The sequence below is a fragment of the Diadema setosum genome, chromosome 14 (assembly GCF_964275005.1).
Source record: "Diadema setosum chromosome 14, eeDiaSeto1, whole genome shotgun sequence".
Classification (NCBI taxonomy): Eukaryota; Metazoa; Echinodermata; class Echinoidea; order Diadematoida; family Diadematidae; genus Diadema; species Diadema setosum.
Window position 1 is genome coordinate 14,634,397 of NC_092698.1, and position 25,712 is coordinate 14,660,108.

General features: G+C 39.2%; 1 protein-coding gene across 1 annotated transcript in view; it reads right to left on the reverse strand.

The window, feature by feature from the left end:
* Window positions 1-25,712, reverse strand: part of LOC140237747 (uncharacterized) — a 49,895-nt gene that overhangs the window by 4,053 nt on the left and 20,130 nt on the right. Inside the window, exons 2-5 of the mRNA XM_072317675.1 lie at window positions 19,897-20,045; window positions 19,267-19,334; window positions 16,173-17,540; window positions 15,248-15,401 (exon numbers count right to left, since the gene is read on the reverse strand). Of these exons, the coding sequence (XP_072173776.1) occupies window positions 15,248-15,401; window positions 16,173-17,540; window positions 19,267-19,334; window positions 19,897-19,970 (1,664 nt within the window). The 5' untranslated portion in view covers window positions 19,971-20,045. The remainder of the gene's footprint in view (window positions 1-15,247; window positions 15,402-16,172; window positions 17,541-19,266; window positions 19,335-19,896; window positions 20,046-25,712) is intronic.

The window sequence follows — 25,712 nt, forward strand, 5'->3', positions numbered from 1 at the left end:
TTAATTTTCAAACGGCTGAGATATCCCAAAAAGTGATAATAATAAAAGGCGACAGGCCACGCCTTTTATTGGGATCTCTTTGTTTCACCTTGTTTGTGGGTATCTCAGCCATTTCAAAACCCATTTTCATGAAATAAACTTTTGATACCACTTAGAATTGCATGCTCTTTGACATCTCATAGAGTGGTTTCTGAATACATGTATCTCCCAAAACGTTAAAAGCTAAATCCTCACCTCAACCAGAACTGTACACACCCTTTAAAGTTTGCTCTCAGACTTACTAAATATTATGATTTAGGATAAACAATTTGCAATGTTCCTAAAAACATGTCTCTACACACGTGTCCATAAGCAAGTTTCTATAAAGCTTGGAACCCCTTCTAAGGTCATGAGAACATCAGGCGGATGGAAGTCATCAGACAAGGGGGGTCTCCAGTGAGACGAGGGGGTCTCAAGTTTGAGTTCCACCAGGCAGGTGTGGGGAGGAGTGCAGCTTGGTATCAGGGGCTACATCCCAGCAGGGATCTCAAGCTGTGCCTTGTTATTGACATACCTGTCTCCTTCACTCCTTTTTTTCCCCTTTCTTTTTCCTCCTTACAGTCACAAAACTTGACCCCAACTTAATGTTTCCTTGTCTCCTTAAAAGAAAAAAAAAAATTGTTCCTCATTGGTTCCCTCTACTGCTGATGCTTACCATGTGTAATTTGGTACTGCTACATTCTTTCCTTTTCTGCCTTTTCTTTTTGTCTCCTGCTTTGTCTTTTTTCTTTTTCCTAATTGTTTTCATCCACCTCCTTCCTTCATTAACTTGACTTTCAAAATCCTCATCTCACTAAATAGCATTCCCTAACCACCTTAATTTGTCTTATATTTCATATATCCTCAATGTCAATTTTGTTTGAGTCACACATTTCTACAACTCCATGCATGCAAAGAGCAGGAACCTTCAAAACCCTCTCTAGATCTTGTGGACATACAATGTAGGCCTATCCCCCTTTTCTATTTCTAATCCTGCATGAGAAAGGGATAGAAGCAGAAATAACTTCCCCAATACATTGCATTTGCACTAGATTGCCTCTATTGACATCTGAGATCTGGAGAGATTTGGAGCGAAAGCCAGCATGTGCCACACTTAAAAAATACCTAGGATTACTTATACAGGGCTATGACATTAGGGCTGTGACACAACTACAGAGGCAATGGCTTTGATACGAGCTGATCTGTTTTGTAATCCAGCCATTATACACACAATAATACACTCTCCCAGCTTGGAGTTGACAATTGCAAAAGGATCCATGCTCCAGTGGAAAAGCCACGTGATCTTTGTATAATATCAATGGCTCTCCCCATCAATCAAACATTGGTGGTTGGGGTAGGGGTGGGTGGGTGGGGTAGGGGTGGGGGGGGGGGGAGGAGCGGAACGGTCCAGTAACAGCACGAGCAAATTATGTAGACCTTGACATCATATCTCTCTGGCTGGCTTTTCCATATTCCCAGTTCAAGCTTGATAAGTTGTCAAAAAGGCTGACCAATGCAAGTTTTCATACACATACCAGAGAGTGGATTTAATAGTATAAAGAATGAGTCATTCTCAAATGTCTGGGAAACGACGGACTTCTCCAGAGTGAAATGAAGAGATCTGTTTTTCATATCATTTTCAGCAAAACAAAAGCTTGGCCCATGTATTCAGTAAAGGTTGTTGTAACTGTGAAACTATTTCTTGAAATAAGAAATATGCATACATGATACACGACTGAGTGTCATTAATTAGTGAATATCTGCATACACTTAGGCCTACATGCATCCACACATATCAAATAAGTACTTATCTATGGTCAAACTCAATTACTTATAAATATATGTGAAACAAAAATCATTCAATGAGGTAGGCCTAACCCGTTGAAGACGAGTCCTGAGAATACTCGGACAGGCGTCTATGGGAAATGCGTGTTATACTTATAGCAAAATCAGTCGGTCCTCAACGAGTTAAGCATGATTTCAAGAGAAAAGCAACACAATGTGACACAGCCGCACAAAGCATATCCATCCTCAGATATCTTGGTACAGCTCATATTGATAACTCAATAGCATTTGCCACTTTTTGTCTGGCCTACCTTTCATCAGAAGATTCTATGCATTTATCACTGCCTATTAACCCATAACGGGCCAACGCATTTGTGTAAACAAACATCGCAGTGGCCTAGCAACGTTTGCGCACACACGCCGACAGGCAGACAACTCTCCAAACAATCGCTCTTCATTAACAAGCAATGAACAAAACATAGACAAGTTATATGTCATTTGAAAGAATATAAAATTCCCTTTAAAATGGTATATGACATGTTGCCATTCAATGCACAGTGTAGTCATAGTACTCAGCAGAAGTGAAGTACAGTAATCCAAAAGTTACGAAATCAATTTGTTCGTTTGCTTTCATTCATGGATTAAAAATACCAAATGTTGTAATTTTACACATCCAGTACCGGAAATGAAATGATCAGAGTGTCAGCTTTCTGGACATACAAATATCATTGATACAATAATGCAGGTTTATATTCATGTTTATGATGATGAAGCCATTGCAAGCGCACAGGAATCCATAGTGTAATGTGTGCATCCTACATAGCGTGTTGAAGCAAAACTCGTTGCGATATCCATAGATCTACAGCTTTTCAGTTTCAACTGAATTATACAATTGTTGTACATACATGTGGATGTACATGTGGGACTATTATCCCGTCGAATCATCGCCCGGCAAGTGTCCAAACCTTCTCAAAAACTGCGACAGAAAATCCAAAATCGAGCACTCCGTACAGCTGTAGATAGCACCCACTGACTCTTCATGGTTATTCACGTTATCTCATGTAAACACACATTTTTTTCGATGATTTTTCCGATATTGTTGGCATTCGACGGACAAAATCTTCTTGAATTATCGCAGACAGTGTAGCAAAGCATTCTGGGATATGTTGTCAAAGGTTAAAAGGTGAAAGAACTTTGGAATGACGTCGTTAGTATGTCATTTCATTCACTACGGGATATTCCGTATGTGGCCACTGAGGCGTTCGGACGAACTACGGAATATTCCGTAGGTGGCCCGATATGGGTTAAGTTTTCAAATAAAAGTGTATACAACCTTAATGGCAACTGCTCCTCAAAAAGAAGAAAAAGATGCTTATATGAGTTGTAATGACTGTCACAAGCTGAAGTCTGAAATATGAACACTTGTTCAAAACTTCTACTCTCTCTCCCTAAGTTTTTTTCTTAAGGGAGAAAAAGAACATTAATGTGTGAATATGTATAATGTGCACATGTATGCATGTACCTGTGTGTACATATAGGCCTACAGCTATATCTCACATACAGACATGATACATACATGTAGGCCCTACATGGACCTATGTTCTCTGTACCATCACCTCAAGTGATACAGATGCAATACAGACGCAGATGTGCAAAAAAAAACCCAAAACAATGTAACTTTTCATAGGGGAATGCCCTTTCATTGTCGATAATAGGTGGCTGTGGATATTCTGCATGCATCATGGTTTTATTGTTTCCTGCATGGTTGACCGTGTCAGTCATCTCACAATAGTCTGGCATTTCTAAAGAGCCATCAACCGAAATACTTCCTGTCATGGGACCATTGTTCTAAATTCAGTGCAATATCAGACAACCAGGCATTTAAAGGGATTATATTTAAATTTCAGTTCAGACCTAACTTCAGATTTCTAACATTTTTTGGGTGAGATAATGAGATACCTCTTTTGAAATATGAAAGAAAATGTAATTCCAAGAGGGATTCAACATTTACTGTATACGCCATATATTTCGCGAGTCTAAATTTTCGCGAATCGAGAATTCCTGACGATTTCGCGAGTGGTTAAATTAGCGATTGTGGAGTCCTGTACTGAACGGAGAAGAGTACACGCGTACGTCACATTCACATCGGGGATCAGTGTCAATATTTTCGCATGTCTTTAATTTCGCGAATAGCACCTGACTCGCGAAATTCACGAAAATAAAAACCTCGCAAAATATTCAGCGTATACAGTATTTGATGGAAATTGGTTTTAAAATGGCAATCCTAATAGCAATCCTAATAAAAGGTGAGACCCACCTTTTATCAGGATCGCTTTGTTTTACTTTGTTTTTGGATGTCTCAGCCATTCCAAAACCGATTTTCATGTCATAAACTTTGAATTTCTCTTAAAATGGTATACTCTGTACTATTTCATAAGTGGTTTCTTGGTATCTCACAAAAAGTTAAAAGCCCAATCCTCATCTCCACCAATACTATAGGCCTACCATCCCTTTAAAGGTGAAAAAGGAGTTTTGAAGAAAGGGCACACAACATATGTCATATATGTGCTAACAGGAAAATATAGCTATCTCACACAAATATCAACCATTAGTCCCATTTATTCATATTTCCGCTTGGTCACATTCAGCATGTGTATGTGCATGCATATGAAGGAGGCTCACATAGATTTACAAAGCCTGTACGCAGGGCTCGACACTAATGGTGGCCCGGTGGCCCAGGGCCACCAAAAACGCACGTCTGGCCACCAAAATTTCAGAAATGAAGAATTTGGTAGGTTGGATGTTTGCCTTTGGGCCACCAAATATAAAAGTTAGTGTGAAGCCCTGCTGTATGACCCCGTTTACAGTGCGAGGCTCGGCCGCGGCCGAGCCCAGCCCCGCTTCAGTGTAAACACGCAAAAGGCCAAATGCGAGGCCAAAATTGGCCTCGCATTTGGCCTCGCTCTGGAGGTGGTCTCGGCCGCGGCTCGGCCGCGGCCGAGCCCGGCCTCTTCTTGGTGTAAACGCAAACTGGGCCAAATGTGCGGCCAATTTTAGTCTGGCTTCCAAACCCTCTGCCCTTACTATTTCGCTATTCACGATATTAACCCCATCAACGTCGAAAACTAGTATAGTTTAAGGTGGTTTTGTCTTGCAAAGGATTTTTTCCTTCGGCAAAGGCCTTTGCCCGAACGGCGACTTCGTCGTCACGGAATCCAGTTGGCAAAGGGTCTGAAAACCAGACTATACCAAATTGCGTTTGTTTACAAGTAGAGCGCCACTACGACAAAATATTGAAAGGTTTGAATTAAAAGCGCGGCCGAGCCCAGCAGTGTAAACGGACAAAATTGCGAGGCTCGGCCGCGCAATTGAGGCTGGGCTCGGCCGCGGCCGAGCCCAGCCCCGCACTGTAAACGGGGTCTATGTAAATTTAGCTTACAAGTAGGCCCTAATATGTAAGTTGGGGTATAGTTGACACATTACGTGAACATAAGATTACAAAAATATATACCATACAACGTATGTAAAGACAGACATGTATACATAGATACTCAGATCTACATACAAACAGATTTATATGAGGATAATGAGGACGTATCATCTGCCTGTGGAAAAGGCTGGCACATAATGTTCCTGAGGAGACCACCAAAAAAAAAAAAAAAAATGTATTTTTCAGCTCTTTGTATGATCTCTGACCCTGCTGCTTAAATCATCTTGGCCTACACTGTCATTTTACTTCCCCCCCCCCCATATTTTTCTCAGAAAACTATGATTCATCACATGCTGTTAGGATCAAACAGGCCAGGATTTGACAACATGATGACATCTCCTTTCCATAATTTTGCTCTGATGCAGAAGCATTTGAGTGCCAATGAGAAGACATGACAGTTCCTCACCTTCTCAACCTTACTGAATATGAGAAGGCAAAAAGGTGCATATGAAAAAGTTTAACCCTATTAAAAACATGCAGAAAGTAATGCACGCACCGAGTACGGAGGTTGAGTGCATTCGTGCATGCATTAATAATACAGTCTCTCTGATTCATAGGAGCAGATGCATTGAACTTTTTCATATGGATCCAAGATTTTGTCTCTTTGATTTCTATAGTCCAAGAATGTGAAAAGGAGAGATGCGAGATTTCATCTTCTAGACTCCTTAGGTCTGAGAAGACCAAAAGGCGAGATATACAAGACCTCATCTTCTTGGGGCCGAAAAAGGAAAAAAAAGTGGGTTGTATGATCTTGTCTTTCTTATACTTCTGGCATCCAAAAAGGTGGAAAGGCAAGATTTTCATATTTCAGACTTTCATCTGAGGGGGCAGTTTCTTTTCCAGAACAAAATATGCATAGGGTTGATGTACACAGGTAAGAAGGAGGTAAGTAGAATTATACCCTGTGTGTGAGAACAAGGAGGTTCTAGAGAATGGAGTCACAACCGTCTTATTTCCTTTGCTAGATGTTCGAAGCCGCCGCTCAAAATTATTTGAAGCATGTGCAAAACAGGATCTGCCGCGCAGATAGGAAGACAATTGACTCGTGTCTCATTGCGTAATCACTAGCCACTTTCAAAGGAAGATATTTCTTTGTGATGGTAATTACTTTTCACTATCCCTTCTTATAAAAGGTAGGTGGTACAGACAGGAGGATGCGCGAATAGAAATTGAGCAAAAAATGCTGAAATGACCATGAAAATTACTCGACTGGGCATATGCGGGCACTAATCTGATATATCTATCAATAAAGAATTATACTTGAAGATTATTCCATTTTAGTTTCATTTGTGGAAACTAGATAAGCGGAAAAGTGATAAAACCAGCTTTCCAGGATGGTACAGTTTTAAACATTTTCACATGATACAGCTCAGATTTACACTTTTGCGCAAATTTCTGGACGGAAATGTCTTTTGTTTTACATGCTTTATCATTAATTGAAATTTCATTTCATTTAATAAATAGATAAGCAAAATATGGCCAAAATTATGATAACGTTCAAAATTAATCTTCAATTCAATTCAATTCAATTCAATTCGTTTATTCATCTCAATCATCATAAAACAAATACATTGTGAGATCAACATAGCAAACAAAAAAGAAGTATTGATGAGGAGAACGGGGACTACAAAAAGCGATTGCTTGAAAAGGCGTAAAGCCCCCAGATTACAATGATAAATAGAATGCATGTACATGTACATGACGAAGTGAACATAATTTTTAGATGAAGTAAAATAATAAACTGTTTGAAATTGTACATAAAACACAGAAGATACTATACATTGAAATGGAAAAAAAATAAGTAAGGAGGTCTTATAGCCCAGTGAAGTTCGACGCCTCCTCCCCCCCCCCCCCATAAATACAGTCACATACATGATGCATATATATTCCTCATGGTAATAAAATTCATGAGTATATATTATAACTATTGTAAAATCTTTTGGAATTTAAATCAAATAAAATGATTGAACTTGGTTATTTTCTTTATATGTATGAATCAAAAGATTCTTCAATTTAAATTTGAAAGAAGTTATGGTTGAACAAGAAGCGATGTCATTTGAAAGGTTGTTCCAGATACGGGGACCGGTATGCTTAACAGATTTTAATATGGAGTGACTATTGGCTGCAGGGTAATTGAATTTAAGACGTGAGCGAGTATTATATTGGTGAACATCTTTATTGTGGCGAAATAAATTAGAAATATTAACTGGTGCCAAATTATTATTAACATAGAACATTAAATTAGCGATTTTGAATCTATAAATATCATATATTGTTAAGGTTTTTAAACGAAAAAATAGAGGCTGAGAAGGGGCAAAATAAGCAGAATTAGAGCATATACGTAGAGCTTTCTTTTGCAATTTGTGTATGGGATCTAAATGAGTAACACCAGCATTTGCCCATGTAATGGTGCAATACTGTAAATATGGGAGGACAAGAGAATTATACAACATAAATAGCTGCTTTTCAGGGAGCGTAGTACGTAACTTGCATAATATACCAATATTTTTGGAAACTTTGTTACAAATCAAAAAACGGTGTTCGTTAAATTTTAATTTTTCATCAAGTATAATACCTAGAAATTTAACTGATGTTGATATACATTAATTGAACATTATTCATCTTGATTTTAACTTCATCTAAGACATGAGATATTGTGGGTTTACGAAAATACATAACGCTTGTCTTTTCGTAATTAACAATTAATTTATTAGCATCAAACCACTCAGACACTTTATCAAGCTCAGTATTTGTTTTAGAGACAAGGTACTTAAAATCACTGTGAGAGGAAATAATATTGGTATCATCAGCAAATAACACAAAATTAAAGAAGGAGGATACATAACATAAATCATTGATATATAAAAGAAACAGGAGAGGGCCCAGTATGGATCCCTGGGGGACTCCACACTGGACCCTTGAATATGATGAACTACAGTTATTATAGAAAATAAATTGGTATCTTTCATCTAAATAGCTGTGGAACCAGTCCCACACTGTACCCCTAATTCCAAAGTAAGATAATTTGTACAAAAGAATATCATGATTAATCAGATCAAAGGCTTTGGTTAGATCAAGAAAAATTCCGAAAGAGTGATTATTGTTATTGATATTATTCAGCAGTCTATCATGAAGGTCTATTAACGCATGCTCGCATGAATGACGTGCCCTGAAACCATATTGGGAATTATTTAGTAGTTGGTGTTTGTCCAAATGAAATATTAATCTTTTATAAACAATTTTTTCTAAAATTTTCGAAATACAAGGCAACAAAGCTATGGGTCTGTAATTAGAAAATAAGTGTTTGTCTCCCCTTTTAAAAACAGGTATTATTTTAGCAATTTTTAAATTTTTTGGAACCCTTCCACAACATAAAGATAAATTAAATATGTGTACTAAGGGGGAAACAACTGAATAAATTACCTTTAGAAGGAAAGTACTTAGTTCATCGAATCCTGTGCTGTTACTGTTCTTAAAACTTTTTACAATATTAATAATTTCGGATTCATTAGTTGGAGCAAAATACAAAGTTGTTTCACAAGAATGTTTAAGATAAGAAGAAAAGCGAGTCATGGAAGTGTTATTCAATTTTTCAAGAGCAATTGATGCAATATTTGAAAAATATTCATTGAATTCATTTACAATGTGCTGATCATTATATATTTTTTCATTATTCTTTATAAAAAAAGAAGGGAAAGCATCTTTATTTTTCTTACCAATGAGACTATTAATTATTGACCAAACTCTAACTAGATTATTCTTATTCGTCTGAAGTAAATCACCAAAATATTGTTTTCGTGCGGCTCGCAAAGTTGCAATTAATTTATTACGGTATTTCTTAAATTTCAATTCGGACGATTTATCGCGTTTGGAGCAAAATACTTTATAAAGTCTGTTCTTTTTATTAATGCATTTAAGTAGAGATCTGGTGATCCATGGTTTCCGGGGAATATTCTTTTTCTTTTTATTAACGGATATTTCAACTTTACAGATGTTATCAAAAGATTGCTTAAACTTCGTGAGAAATATGTCATATGTAAATTCAACGTCGTTGGATGAAAAAATAATATTCCAGTCAATTTTTGCTAGTTCCTTATTCAAAGAAGCAATGTTTCTGGGATTGAGATGTTTTCTATTGGGTACGAACTTTTTTTCACCATGTTCATTCATGAAAATATTATGAGTTAATGAAAATATTGGTAAGTGATCTGTGATATCACTATAGAATATACCTGAGATAATATCTTTTGTGCATACATTTGTCAAAATATTATCAATTAAAGTTGAAGAAGATTCAGAATGCTGAGCAAGACGGCGGCAAGGAACATCCATCATCAAAGGCACAAGTGCACCTGTGGAATTCCTTTGAACATCAATAGAAATCGGACAACTGTTTGAATAATCACAGCCAGTTGGAACTCCAATGTATAAAACCTCCTTGGTGAGACCATAAAAATGAGAAATTATTTGTGCTAGCTGTCTGGAGTTAGGCAGCTCACTGGTTGACAGCTTGACTGGTTCCCTTTAAGGCTTTCAGCCCCTTTAGACTGACAAAAGATCTTGTTTGAGAACATAATTTACAGACACATTTTCTGCTAGTTGCATAATATTTGTAGGCCTGTAAATACACTTCAGCATTTTTCTCCCAATCATATTTTTCAGACCATATTTGGCCCATCATGCTACAGCAGTGTCAAGATTTGCTCTACTTAGGGTAGCATAATTGTAAACTGACCAGTCTGACCTCTCAAACATGTTTGAAGACTTTCAGCTCTGCTTTGTCCTGAAGCATGTCTGCCAATTCAGATTCAGATTCAGATTCAGATCATTTATTGTCATGCACTATGGCATAAAAATCTTTGCAACAGTCTCCATTACAATAATACAAACAATGTTTACAATACATGTACCGTACTTATGCAAGTGTGTGTTCCTGGAGTTGCATGTTTAATTAAGAGGCTGTGGAATTTGCAACATGCGGTTAGATGTTGCATGGGAATTGGAATTCCATTTGCCTAGAGCCAATGATAAACTAAGATAGATTCCTTTCATTGCCTATCACAAACGGGTTATACTTTAAAACATGATTAGAAGGGCACTGAAAATGATGCTGTTGATGCTGTAACAAATACGAGATTTGTGTAGTCTGAAACACCATTTTGACCCTATTTTGAATAACCCTGAACCCAGGGCTCAGCAGAAACCAGCTTGCTAGCTAGTCTATATCACATAGACATGTTTCTAAGCTGTATCTAGCTCTTTCCTTTCACTGGTTTATACATGCAACACTAAGCACCACATACAACAAAACACACATAGGCCTATACAGTCAATATGATTATAATATGTATCATCCTGACTCTTAATATTGTTTTTTCCATGATCAGTGGTAACAAGATTTAGATCTAAGGGCATTTGTCCTCTTACTACACTCTCAGAACAATTATTGTTACCTAGACCATCTACACCCATCAGTGGGTACAGGACCTAATCTCTTTGACAATCAATGATTCTTTAATCGTGCTCCTGGGACCTAAATCCTACCCCCTCCCCTAAAAAAAGGCAGACATGTACAGTAAGTTAATATCAACCATTAATTTTTTTTTTTTTTAGCAAAAAAAGCAAAGCGAAAAAAAAAATACAGCACCATTCAAAATCATTTCAAGGAATCGTTTTGAAACGTCTTGCACTACGAGCCATCATTCTCCCACGATGCTTTGCAAAAGAGGAATACCTCTATATCCATGACTGACAAAGTTTTTCCCCATCATTGGGGGGGGGGGGGGGGGGGGGGAAGGAGAGGAGGGGCCAGAATCGCCATAACAAGACAAATACACACACATTTTATACACACTCAAACATAAACACAGTCTCAGCACACAGGAGAAACATTTCCTAACAGCTGTCACATTGACAATGATGTTATTGAGGAGCCCCAAGGGCAATGTTGAAAATGTCCTGTGCCAGTAGCATTGTGCAGCACATCTTTTATACACATCGTGAGTTAAAGGGACACTCTATTCCATGGTAAAGTTGAAGGGACTGTACAGTACTGGTTGAGGTGAGGATTCAGGTTTACAACATTTTTTGGTGAGATGAGAAACCTCTTATGAAATATGAAAGAGCATGTAATTTAAAAGAGGACTCAATGTTTATTTGATGAAAATTGGCCTTGAAATGGCTGAGATATCCGAAGAAGCAACCCTAATAAAATTGACATGTCACAACTTTATTAGGATCTCTTTGTTTTTCCTTGTTTTTAGATATTCCAGTCATTTCAAAAACCAATTTTCATCAAATAAACTTTTGATTCCCCTTAGAATTGTATGCTCTTTAACATTTCAAAGAGTGGTTTCTAGATATCTCGCAAAACGTTGCAAGCTGAATCCTCACATCACCCATTACTGTTCAGTCTCTTTAACCTTGCTGAAAGGAGCAATGTTACAGAAAAACAGACATAGTTTCAATACAATCAAACATAATTAGAAATTTCACATTATACAATTTTGAGTTGCAGTCATAGTGGTTGATTTCTATGCGTACGAAAAGCAGTCAAGTAGGGCCTATACCAAATGCCAAGGCATTACAACTCTTGCACCTGTGAACAACTTGCTATACTAGACTACAGCAGCGTAACAACCTCTGGGTCTTGTCAATCAAACATACTATTCTCTATAAACTTTCATGCAAGAATAAGTATGTATATCACATGCATGCATCATGGGCCTGGTAGAAAAAATACAGGGTCAAGCTAAGCTGAGCTGCATATTAGGGAGCAACAGGATGAGCGTTTTCTCACAGACTAACAAAAATAAAAATATTACTAAAAATATAAATAATACTTAACTTGTTTTATTACAAGAGTCTTTCGAACCGCATTCATAAACCATTCCTTTAACAATATGAAAAGGGTATTGTAAATATTCATTAGCATTATCTCTGTGTGTAAAAATAATCACTAAAAGCAAGAATATGCAAGTTCTGCACAATATTCAGTAGAGTACGTTCATAAATGATGCTTAAATGAGAATTCTGTGCCCTCTGCCTGATATTACCGGTACATTGACACTGGGAACCCCATTCAGCAGAATGGGCCATTACCCTAATATCTTTTTTCTCCCATTATCAAGAAGTAGAAAAGTACATCAGACTTTGGCAAGGTGAGCAAAATATGAGCACCTGAAGTGCAAATCTAAGTCACGCCAAGGACATCTAAATTGAGCCGGAGTCTGGAGCAGCGCCAGAATTTACTTGTGCCCTTAACGACACTAGTCACCAGTTTTTGGTATCAACCCCTAAAAGAGATGAATGATTTGCATAGGCAATTTCGTCAGAATCATTTTGTCCTTGTGTGAAGTATGACTCAGCATTGACAATCAATTTTAAAGGAATAAAACTAAAAATGCTGAAAAAAAATGCTACCTTGAAGGTGTAGCATTTTATTTTTTTCCCTCTAAGAAACATATGGTTGGGGACCCATATACCCACATCTCTGATTTCTATCTGATCCATCCCTAGCAAACACATCAGCGCTCGTTCCTTTCTTTGCATTTAGGTCTTATATTGATACTCACAGGTTTATAGAATAATAGCTAAATTTTGTTTCAATGCTTCAAAGAGGCTCAATTATGAGAAGGAATTCCTGTCAATAATCTACTTGTACAGGACACTATACCTGCAGACATTGCTTCTTCAATGCAAGAGAAGTGTCCAATAAAATGAAGGGTGACTCTATCAAGCCTTGTTACAAATTTTAAGACTCCTCAGCGAAGAAAAAAATCCCGTCCACTAATGGAGGAAATTGTTTGAGGATGGGTGCACGTGGAGAACATGAATCACTCATCAGAGAGTATAATGCCCGAAAGAATAAGCCACCAATGAGTTCCTTATTAGCCACCATAATGGGCACCACATGGTCGCAAAGCTTAACCCCATCAAAGCCAGACAATGGTAAGCATATCATGCACACACAAAATAACCTGCAATTTTGATAGTCAGTGGTCTTGACAGGCCTGAAGAACAGGAGAAAGTGAGAAGGGGAGGGGGTATAATTGCACGAGCAGACTAACTTCGGGGACGGGCGTGAGGGGAAGGGGAACAGGCAGAAGAAAGGAAGAAAAAACAAAAGGCACGGAAGTAGATAGATGGTTCAGGTACCACGCTTATAAGTGCTCCCAGAAGACGTGATAATTTCTCGCCTTCTTGACCCTTTTTGGGTTGGAGAAGGGAGGTGTCAGATATTCCTTTCTCGAGTCTGTGGGTCTGAGAAGGTAAGACGATGAGAGCTCACTGTCATATTGCACCTCTTCCCTCACGACAATGAGATTACAAGATCTTGGGCCTCACTGTCTCGACTGATAGGACCCAAAAGGCGAGAAAACAAGATCTCATATCTTACTTTCTTGCCTTTTCGGACCCGTGATGTCAAAAAGACAAGACCTCACAACTCGCCTACTTGCCTTCTTGGACCCCAAGAAGTTGAGATGACAAGATCTCATATCTCGCCTTCTTGCATTCTCGGACCTAAAAATTCTAGAAGGTGAGGTATTATGTCTATTTCTCAGTGGCATAAGATTACAACCTTCTGCACAACAGTAGTGAGGGTGAGAGAGATAGAGAGGGGTAGTGAATGGGAGATATGAAACACTGGTTCACAGGGAGTAGTCATGTGATGATACAAGACTGTGTCTCCTCTCCTAAACCAGTTTCTGCTTTGTATTTTTCATACTTTTTCGTAAGTCAGTCATTGATTCTCCTCCCAAGGCTTTCAATTTCAGTAATGCTCTCTCAACTTACTTCCAGCTATGCTCATGAAATACAGAGATCGTTAATGCGATAACAATTTAAATGTATGTGCACATTCTCAAAAAGTTTCTTCCTTTTTCCTTTCTTCGATACGTGTAGGCCGAAATAAGAGCTATTGATGATAATGACACTACTTCTACTAATACCACTACAACCACTATCACACTACTTCTACTATTGTTAATGATGCTGACTACTAATGACTTCATCATTATCATCATAACCTTTGAAAGGCTTCCATGGCGGTAGAACAATGGGTGATAGGCTTAATGGAGCACCACACATTCTTTCTTGGGCACATACAATACATGTATGTGGCCCTGAAAAGGGCCTACCCACTCTCGACGTTTCAGCAAAGTATGTTCCTGCCGTTCTCTTGAAAGTGGCAAGAACATGCTTGCCGAAATGTTGAACGTGGGTAGGCCCTTTTCAGGGCCACATGCACTGTACATACCCAATAAAGAACATGTGGTGCACCATTAAGCCTTTCAGCATTTATTATCATCACCTTTGTTATCATCAACACCTTTGCCATCATCATCTTTGTCAGGGCCCGACAGTAACAATTTTCTCTGGTGGCCTCTTTTGGGCCATTGAAATCTTTGAATCTGAAATTTTGGTAGCCCCTAAAAATGAAAAGTAGCGACAAAAAATAAATGAAAACATAACAATCTACTTTAAATCTTAAGTGTTTGATCGGGCCACACAAAAAAATAGCGCTTTTGGAAACTTGGTGGCCCCATATCAATTCTCAGTGGCTCCGGGCCATCACTAATGTCGAGCCCTGCTTTTGTCATCGAAACTTTTGCCATCATCAACTTTGACATCATCATCACCTTTATCATCGTCATCTTCATTACATTCAGCAGCCACAGCAACAGTAGCAGCAAACTAATGACAGCACTGCACATATCATCCTTCACAACCATTCATATGACTGAAATAAAATGTGCAGGAGTATTAACCAGTTGAGGGCGAGTCCCGAGTATACTCTGGCAGGTGTCTATGGGAAATGCGTGTTGTAGCAAAATCAGTCCGTCCTCAATGGGTTAAAACAAATTGACTTGCAGGGAAAAGAAGTCCTGACAGATGAGACAAAAATAAATGAAAGAAAGAGACAATAAATCAAAACAAACCATGAATGCTTACTTTCTTTTCCTGCGGTCCTTCACCAAGTAAAGGATGAGGAGACAGAGGAGGATGATGAGGATGATGGTGCTGACAACGATGGCGATGACGTAGGAGGAGGGAAAGTTTTGCCGGCTCTCAAGGATTAGTCCTGGTCCCAGGCTCGCAATTTCTTCTGTAACACACCAAACAGGTTTGGATGAAGACAGTCACATGCCAACACTCTCTTCAATAACATACATGCCTTGTTCATGTTGCTGTTGTAGTGACAATTATCGCATCTTCCATTATATGATTGTGAATCACTTTGTAAAACAAGTCTGTTTGTGAAATATCACACATATTGGCTTAACTCTGTGATCTTCAGATAAATACAAAATGATTGTGCATTCAAGAAACTAAATTTCATTTTTCTTTTTGGCATTAAAAAAGAAGGCATGAAGGCATGAAAAAAAAAAATAGTATCAGCCTCAACACACCAATGTAACATGTTCAGGGAATGTGTACTTTTCATAAAAAATACATTTGTGAAGTTCTCCTATTACTTTCTTCACACGTTCATGCTTTGCTGATTTCGTAAATTGTGAAGAGGGACCAAGAATCTTTGAAGAAATCTGGGAACAGGCATGAGTAAACTACAAGAATTGTACAACTCTCGTGTCACAACAGCATACTGTCTTTAGCTTTTTCATAAATACTACCCTAGCACATCAGGGCTCCATTTCATAAAAATATGGTACCTGTATGATTCATGGTAACTGTGCAAAACAATGGTAAATACCATAGCAATACTATTCCACAGACAATCTGAGCCAAGAAATCACTGATGCAGAACATTAATTGATAAGTTACCATTAATTGTAAAGTGACCATAGTTTTTATACATAGGGGTCCTGGTGAAGAAGCATGAACAGAATGGGTGTGACAATCCCAGTCGCTATATTACCTGGACTCTGTTGGGTGCGAACCATTCCAGCGCCAGCGCTGGTGGTTGTCCCTTCTTTGCCTTCTGTAGAGGAAACATCAACGACATTGGCAGGTTCAGCAGTTGGTGAACTAGTTGTGACACTTGCGGTTGTGGTAGCCACAGGAGTTGTAGTGATCGGCTTTGTGGTTGCTGCTTCTGTTGTGGTAACAGTTGTTGTGATTTGAGTGGTGGTGGTTGGTAGCGTTGTAGTTGTAGGGACAGGCGTTGTGGTTTGGATGAGGCAGGCACCGGTACGAACATCACACGGGTGGTTGCCACAGTCACAGGGTTGGCACCCTTGCCCAAAGGTTCCTACAGGGCATGGGTCCGAGCAGGCTACACCTTGCCACCCAGCTGTGCAGGAGCACTCCCCTGTGATGGTATTACATGTGGCTTTATTCTCACAGGGAGGGCAATGGTCTGTGCAGTTCCTTGCCTGCTGCCATGGGATGCAGACACTACAGTCATGCTGGATGTATCCAATGGGGCAGATGCAAAACCCCAGGCTGGAGAGGCAGTCACCACCATTCCGGCAAGTTGGATTGCAATGATTTAAGCAAGCCTCGCTGTGCAGTGATGGGCGACACAGCTCACAATTGTATGTCACTTCGTACCCTGCTTGGCACAGGCATAGTCCGGTTAACACATCACAGTAACCATTATTGTGGCAATGCATGGAGCAGTGGTCCAAGCAACCTGTCGGGTGCACACGGGGATCGCACAGCCGGCAGTCATCGCCGACATACCCATCCTTGCACATGCAGCGCTGTTGCTCCACGTTGCACAGCCCACCGGCCCGGCAAATGGTCCGGCAAAAGCGCATGCAGCCATCACTCACCCTGGTGGGGTCGCACAAGCTGCAGTTCTTCGTAATGTCAAATCCATGCGGGCACTCGCAGTCCCCGGTGTGTGTGTTGCAGTACGAATTGACACACGTCAGGTCGCAGTGCTCTCCGCATCCTGTCGGGTGAAGCGATGGATAGCAGAGGGAGCAGTAGCTTCCCTGGTATCCATCTTCACAGGCACACCCGCCTTGCCACAGGTCGCACTTCCCATTGTTCTCACACGTCTGATGCGGACACTGCGTGCAGTTCGGCCAGACGTTGTGGTCGCACAGGTGACAGTATTTGCCCGAGTATCCATCCTTGCAGAGACACACTCCACTGTCTTGCTGGTAGGACGGGAGATTTTGGTAGAATGGACTGTCCGTACAGCTGGTCAGACATTGGTTGTTCCTGTCGTATGGACATGAGCGCTCACAGTTGGGACCCGTATAACCAGGCAGGCAACGACAGGCATTTGTACCGAGGGAGCACTCAGCGTTTGGGATGCAGTGACATTCAAATCCTAGAAGAAAACATTATGTACCGGTACCAGTTTATGCAAGTGGGCATTTCCAAGGTAAAAGGGTACATTTTAGGGATGTCAGGTTATTTTCTGTTTCTAATGTGCATTACCCCCCCCCCCCCAATACAATATGATCTTTGAGAACACTTTAATGAGAGATAACTTTGCACCCAAAATGCTTCAGGGATGTCACATTTTTGTCAGTCCATGTAACGTACATTCACCACTAAGTCTACAAATGGTATAAAACACAGTGTTCAATACATTTTGAGGGCTATCATTATCTTTTCTATTCAATATACAGCCATTCAATTGCAAAACAACAAATTTCCAATGATCATTTATTATTTGCCATTCATATGTTTGTACAAAGATGTCAGTCCAGCTTAATGTACATTCACCCCAAAATTTTAATTTTGGCATAAATTCCAACATTTCACTTGTTTGAAGCAATTTTGGGGCAAAGTTATCTCTCATTAAAGTGTTCTAAAAGATCATATTGTATTTTGGGATAATGCACATTGGAAACAGAAAATAAAGCAACATCCCTGAAATGTACCTTTTACCTTGGAAGTGCCCAGGTATATCCAATCATGCTCTGGAATGGCATTCAGATGTCGATGAATAAATTCCATAATATCAAAGTGGCAAATCAGATGGATTTTGAGAGACATTAGACAAAACAATACTGTAAAAGTGGATATGTCCGCAATATATTATTTTTGGGGGGGTTGGTTTTTTTTTTGCATTTTGCTGGATAAGATGTGTTTCACATGCTTTTAAATCTGCAGAATCACGACATGAACTACTGGAACAAATAGCAAGCAAAAATATTTGCATGCTTTTATTTTTGCGCTATTTTCTGGTTGTGCGAAATGCCCGAAAATGTCACCACCGCAAAAATTACCACTTTTACAGCAGGTCATATAATGTGAAATTGCAATTTCACAGATCTTAAAAAAACCCATTTATGTCACATCATCAGGACTCATTTTCTCTGGCTTCAGAAACATTTCTTTGAGGACACGTCCAAGGGTTTAACCAAACTTATTACCATTTGTTATATCATTCATTATATCTACTTTATGACTACATGGTATGCTTTCTTACAATCATTGTGCCATCCTATGTTCAACTTCTTTGTTTGTAATTTCAAAATAATAAATGATTGCATATTTAAAGCGCCTGAGAGCATCTTTAGCTGAAAGAATACATGCATGAGAAAATGTGACTAGTGAGAATTACTCACATGACATTACAAACCACAGCCAGTTTTACGTTCTAGCTGAATGTACAACAGCCAGTTTAGAGTTTCACTTGCTGAAAAACTTTTGTTAAATGTCTGATTTACTCAAATCTTTTGATTTTTTTTTCAAGTATGTTTCTAACACAAACATCTCTTTCAGGAAATAAATTGTTTAAACTAATCAGAAATACATGAAAAAGGAAAGGCTAGGTTTATAATTGACAAGCATACTTGTCATCAACGAAACTCACTCTCAAGCACTTGCTTGCCCAGTGTATTGAATAGCCTACTGCGGAAGGGGATTCCCCAGACCAAAAGAACAATAAAAACTAAAATAAAATATCAAAACAAATCACAACAAACATACAATTGTTCACACAAACAGACATACACTGCATGATACAGATGGGTTACCAAAACTTTACGCACATATACCAATGCGAGCAAAATATTTGCATTGGCATGTGTGTGGTTTCTCACCTTCGTCTGGCCATCTACACCTATGCCCTGCCCTGACGATACTGTGGCATTCCATTGCTGCTTGTGCTCTGCAGGAATATATTCACGAAATGAAAAATCAGCATAGTACCATGCCTAAAGACATATCTCATTTTCTCTAGTCTAACTGTGCTCACATGTGACAAAACTATGAATACTGTAAAGTTTCATGTCTAAAGGTGCATTTGTGTAAAGGTAACTCCTTACATGATCTGAAAGATGGGCAAAAAAAAAAAGCTGCACAATAGATAACTGTTTGATGATAATAAAAGGCTGACATTTGAACCGTTTCCCCGAGTTCTTACCCCCCCCCCCCCACACACACACACATTTAAACCCTTTTCCCTATTATCCTTTTGTGTATTTGCTGCATTTCTTTGCCTGTATCAATTATTATCATTTAGTATTCATCAATTCATGTGATCCCTATCTCTGTAATTCAACCTCCAAAAACACACCTCCAAGAACACATGACCACCATTGTTTGATAAAACCCTTAAGCAAATGCTGGGAAAGTTACTGCTTATCCTTTCATGATATGGTCAACACTGTCAGCAAAAGCTCCATAACAACCTCTCAGGTAGGTGCTTATTAAAGGGTATCATCACTCACACATAGGATGTGGTGCAGACGATGATGAAGGCCAGCAGAGTGCACTGCCAGGGGCTCCTCACCAACCCAGCCATGATTCCAGTCTCAGTGCCTCTCTTTCCTCCTTCCCTTTAGCCTGGCCGCGTCATCATTTCAACGGGGGTGTGCGTCTGCAAGCAGACAAAACAAAGATAAACACATGAATGCTCCACATTCCACATACAGGCTGCACTAAGTTATTCATGACTGTAGTTTTTAACGTTTCACAGGAGACTTCAAGTAATTCAAGAAAGTAAGTTTTCTGACAAAGATGGAGACAGTTGGAAACTTTTCTGATAAAGTAACTCAAATATCAATTATCTTTTGTCGTACATCATCCTAAACACCCTTACAGGTGTTCCCCCCCCCCCCCCCCCTTGGTTACTGCTCTCTACTTGTGTGTTGCTATCATATGACTAGTCTATGATATCCAAGAAAACAACAGAATGGATCCATTGCAAAGTAACATCAATGAACGTAGTTGTAATTTTCTACAAGATTTTAAGTTAGAGAATGAATCTGTAAAATATTTTCATAATGAGAATTTTAGAAATCCACAATATATTTGGGTTTTTGACTTGATATTCTTATTTTGGGATTAGATCTGTGCTATCTCAACTGAACAATGTGTTCACAATACAAGATCCAAAATGAACACATAGTATAGGCCTTTTTCAAGTCATAGTGTTCACATGGAAACCACTGAAAAATCTTTTCTCATAAAATAACTAGGCATATTGGCTTGCTATAACTTCAGCAACCTGGAATCTAAAGTAATAATGTAAAGATCAAACAGACTCATGTGAATCAAACTATCTTATTTCCTGTGCATAGAATTTGGGGGAGGGGGGTTTGACAACATAGAAATAATGTTGTAGGAATTTCTCACCACTACCTAATATTTGATGACATGCAATTTGAGTCAACACTTTCCCTATGCTCCCCTCATAACACTTGTCAACTTTCAATAAAATTTGATGGAAACTTTAAAGGGATAGTACAGTATTGGTGGAGATGAGAATTGGGCTTTTAACTTTTTGCGAGATACCAAGAAAACACTTATGATATAGTACAGAGCATACCATTTAAAGAGGAATTCAAAGTTTATTTGATGAAAATCAGGTTTGAAATGACTGAAACATCCAAAAACAAAGTAAAACAAAGCGATCATAATAAAGTGTGGGTCCCACACTTTATTAGAATCACTTTTTTTTGGATATCTCAGCCATTTCAAAACCAATTTTCATCAAATAAACGTTGAATTCCTCATAGAATTACATGCTCTTTCATATTTCATAAGAGGTTTCTCATTATCTCACCAAAAATGTTACAAATCTGAAATTAGGTCAGGACCAAAACTGTACAATCCCTTTAATGATGGTAAACAAGAGACCCACAGGTCTAGCGCTCACCTGAGTATCGCAAGTTCACCTTTCACGCAGTCACTAATCTAAATTATTCACAGCTCTACTAAAATTTGACCAGGCATGAAAATGTACAATAAGGGCCCAAAATTCTGAAGATTCCTTAATTTGGGGGGATTGGGGCCCCCTAGGGCCCTCTGGGCGGGGCATGGTGCCCATTTTGATAAATTGAGATCCTGACCCCCTAGGGAGTTTGACGAAAATCCATCATAAGGTTTTCAGGAAGAAGATGAAAATGTACAATTCAGGCCCCCATTTGGACCTTCCCAACCCCCCCAACCCCCCCCCCCCCCCCCCCCCCGCCCCTAAGAGGGGCACCTCTGGATCTGCTATGAACAAACTTGAAACTACAGTCATTAATATACTCACTCATAGTATTATCTTAGCTCTATAACTTCTGATTCTAGAGACAATTTTTAAAGATTCCTTCATTTCAGGGGGTTTGGGCCCCCCTGGGGGCCCCCTGGGTGGGGCATGGTGCCCATTTTAACAAATTGAGATCCTAACCCCCTAGGGATGCTACCTGCCAAGTTTGGTGAAAATGGGTATGGGGGTTCTCAAGAAGAAGATGAAAATGTACAATTTAGGCCCCATTAGGACCCCTCCCCACCCCCCTCCCCAGGGTCCCGACGGGGGCACCCCTGATTCTGCCATGAACAAACTTGAAACTACAGTCATCAATGTACTAACTCATAGTATTAACTTAGCTTTATCACTTCTGGTTCTAGAGAAGAAGATTTTTACAGATTCCTTAATTTTGGGGGGTTTGGGCCCCCCTGGGGCCCCCTGGGTGGGGCATGGTACCCATTTTAACAAATTGAGTTCCTAACCCCCTAGGGATGCTACCTGCCAAGTTTGATGAAAATTGGTTTTGGGGTTTTCAAGAAGAAGATGAAAATGTAAAAAGTTTACGCACGCCGGACGCCGGACGGAGGGCGATCGCAATAGCTCACTTGAGCCTTTGGCTCAGGTGAGCTGAAAATTAGGGGGGGGGGGGGGGACAAAACCTTTATGACAGCCCAGTGCAGACCAGTAAGTAAACTACCCCCTCATTACTACTGGTATCACTGTCAAATACAATGTCAATGGTATTTTGCAGCATTGGTCCTGAGAGGGTTAAAATACAAGTCATACAGGCCTTTTCCAGCCTGAAGGACTTGCAATGAATCAAAAGAAAAGACTTCAACTCTCTCTGGTGCTTTTAGTGAGAAATTTCCCTCCTTGAGGTCATTTTCTCGAAATTTTCTACTCTCCACGCTTGAGCAAAATTTCTCCTGCTCTAGCTGTGTTTCTTGCCTAGGATGAATTTTCTTCCCCTTAAAATATAGCTTTCTACCACCAATTCTAGATTTGTCATGTATGTTCATAAATCATAACAGTGAAAAGTCCATACTGATCAATTAGCTACATGTAAGTTACATCAAACTATTGCTGGATAGCTAACCTTGCATTTGCATGCATGTCCCTTAGAGGTACAATCTTGTTGATGATTTTAGTATGCAGAGTTCATCTGAACATCACTCATTCTGATCTCTGGATCAGTAGGGCATGGGCTGATACATGACTATCTTTGCATTTTCATTGGTTTTCATTGGTTTTCATTGGCTTTCAGTCATTGGAAACTATACTACAATCAATTACAAAATGGCAATTCTTCAGCAAATGATAAGACCTAAGACAGTTGGGGCATAAAAAGCGATCACTATGACAAAATGACATCATTCAAAATGCTGTCACTGGAAGGAAAAATATACAACTTTGCTGAAGGTTTGATGAGGGAGATGGAAGAGAGAAAGGGAGACCTTAAAACCAGCAAACTCAAAGAAGCAGACACACAAGAAGAGGTATTTTACTCATATTACAGTCTATTTCCACATCAAATAATGTGACATGAAAATATTGTGCAAATCATCACAGTAATCAGGCACAATGCCTTGTGTACACGCTCAACACAACTTGCTAGTAAGTACTGTGCTGGAGCATATCTCACTTATCATGCTTATCCAGTAATATAACTTATCAGGATGGCTGTCAAGCAGTCCCAACATGGCCCAATAATTGAGGTTGGACTGTAATGCTTGTCCACGCGCTCAAAAACATGATGGCATTCGAAAGATCACATCTTGCACTACAAAACCTATACACATTGTTGTTTTAAACAATGTTTCGCAATTGAAACTATGTTTGGTCTTCAACAGTAGTGTACTTCACCTTGAAACTCTATTCACTCTTCCTTAGGGTTGCTCCTGTCATCAGAAGAAGTAAGAACAAGCCTTCCATATTGATCCCGAGCATTAACAAGAATATTCATGCATCCCCAAAACCTGTGCCAACACGCTTCACCTGACTCTGTGCAATTATGGCAGCAATCTTGTCCTGTACTTGCACAGGTTCTTGCAATGCATGGTGCTGAAATACAACAATGGTCTCAAACACGACCAAAAGTCAATATTTATTCAGCAGGGTTTTCTTGTAAATCGCATACTGAGTCATTCCCCTTCCTTCATCCAATCAGCACAAAATACCACATCCTAATGACGGAAATCTTGTCTTATTACACAAGTCTTTCCTGTTTTCAATGTCTATCAGAGACATTAATAGCTGGCTAACAAAATATCGGTCCTATAGACTTATTTCTTGTTTCAGGACAAAGAAAAGACACTTGTCACTCTGGCAATCGAAAGCAACACGAGTGCCCTTAAAAAGCCATTTTATAAGCATTTTCAAAAGAACAACTCCACATTTTGTGCATTCTTTTCCATCTGAGATTTTCTTCAGAGACACAAATCTTATATGTACATGATTTTTTTCTTCTTTTTTGTTGCAATTAAATAATCTGTTCATATCTTTCATATCAAATTACAAGCGCTTTCATAATCTAGAAATTATGGAATTAAGAGTTTAAGGGGGATGTGGTTGTAGTTGCTAAATTATCAACTAAAATCATGTTTTTTGAGACAATGTCATGAACAAGGCAAATTGGAGGGTTGTGAGCCTGTAACATCATTGCTTCATCTATCATACAAATTATGTTATTTGGCCAATATCATCATCAAGAACAAATTAACATGAAACTTGAAAACTCAAAAACTTTCTCCTTTGAGCCAAATTCTGACTTACTATTTTAAATTCTTGATTTTCCTCTATTTACTGAAGCAAACTTGCACAGGTATGCAATTAAGACAAAAATTGTTGATGGCCACCATGGAAAACCTTCAGGAGAATAGAGGCGAGGGTACTCCTGAGCAAAGGAAGGAGAAAAAATATCACAACCTGCTCCAGACCAAAGGGCATCGCTGAGGGAAACAATTCACGTCTTGCTGGGTTGCACTTTGTCCTTTTCCCATCATGCTCTCTCTATGCAATTCTCCTGAGCTATCAATAATGGGGCAGAAAGAATGTTTAGATGGGCCATGCTGCAAGCAGGTTCGGCTCAAAAACAACCAGATCCTTGGGACACCAATCTCACCCTATTACTGGTCATCATCGTCACATTAAGGAGGTCTGAGTAGATTCTTGAAGCAGAGCACACATTTTACAGGGAGTGTGTAGGCCCTGACACATTATTCACTGCTGATATGCAATGGTAAACTTTTAAAACACTACACATGTGGGATAAGATGCCTGGTAATTAGTATTCAATGTCAACACTGTCATTTCTATGGAAATGAAAACACTTCTTAGACAGAGGTTAACTTCAAAAAGGTAGCCTATATTCTTCAGCTTGTCATAGAACAGCTCAATGAGGGACTGCAGTCTGAACACATTCGGGTCATACATTTTTAACATCAATGTCCAACAAATATTCAATTTAAAAATTACAAATCTCAGTGACTGTACTCACACATTTCCAATCCTTAATCACTTCTGTGCTCTGTTAAGTATAAATTTTGAGGCTCAGTTTTGAGGCTAATAACTTTTACTATCCACCAGAACTCATGCTAACGATTCCTGAGAAACAGTCCAATCACATAGAATCTCGTGAAACATTACAACACTGCCTTTGCTCTGACCTGTCATCCCAATTCAAGACAGAATGACAGCACATATCAAAATGACATTCCATCACGACTCGCTATGTAAATCTGATTGTACAATGTCACCAGAGACGGTGTGTTACCGAGCCATCATGCACGCATACCTTCACCGAGACAAGATTCACAGATAGAGAACTTTCACGCTCCAGGTAATATCACTCCTGCAAAAACCAGGCAACCTTTTTATGTACGTCATGTCATGTATGAGAGAGGATGTGTCCAAGTCTAAACAAGGTCGCAACTCAACATTTGATCTAGGCCTCCAGACCTCCAATGATACAATGAAAGCCTCCTCTCATTCAACACAAATTAGAAACAAAAACAAACAATCTACTTA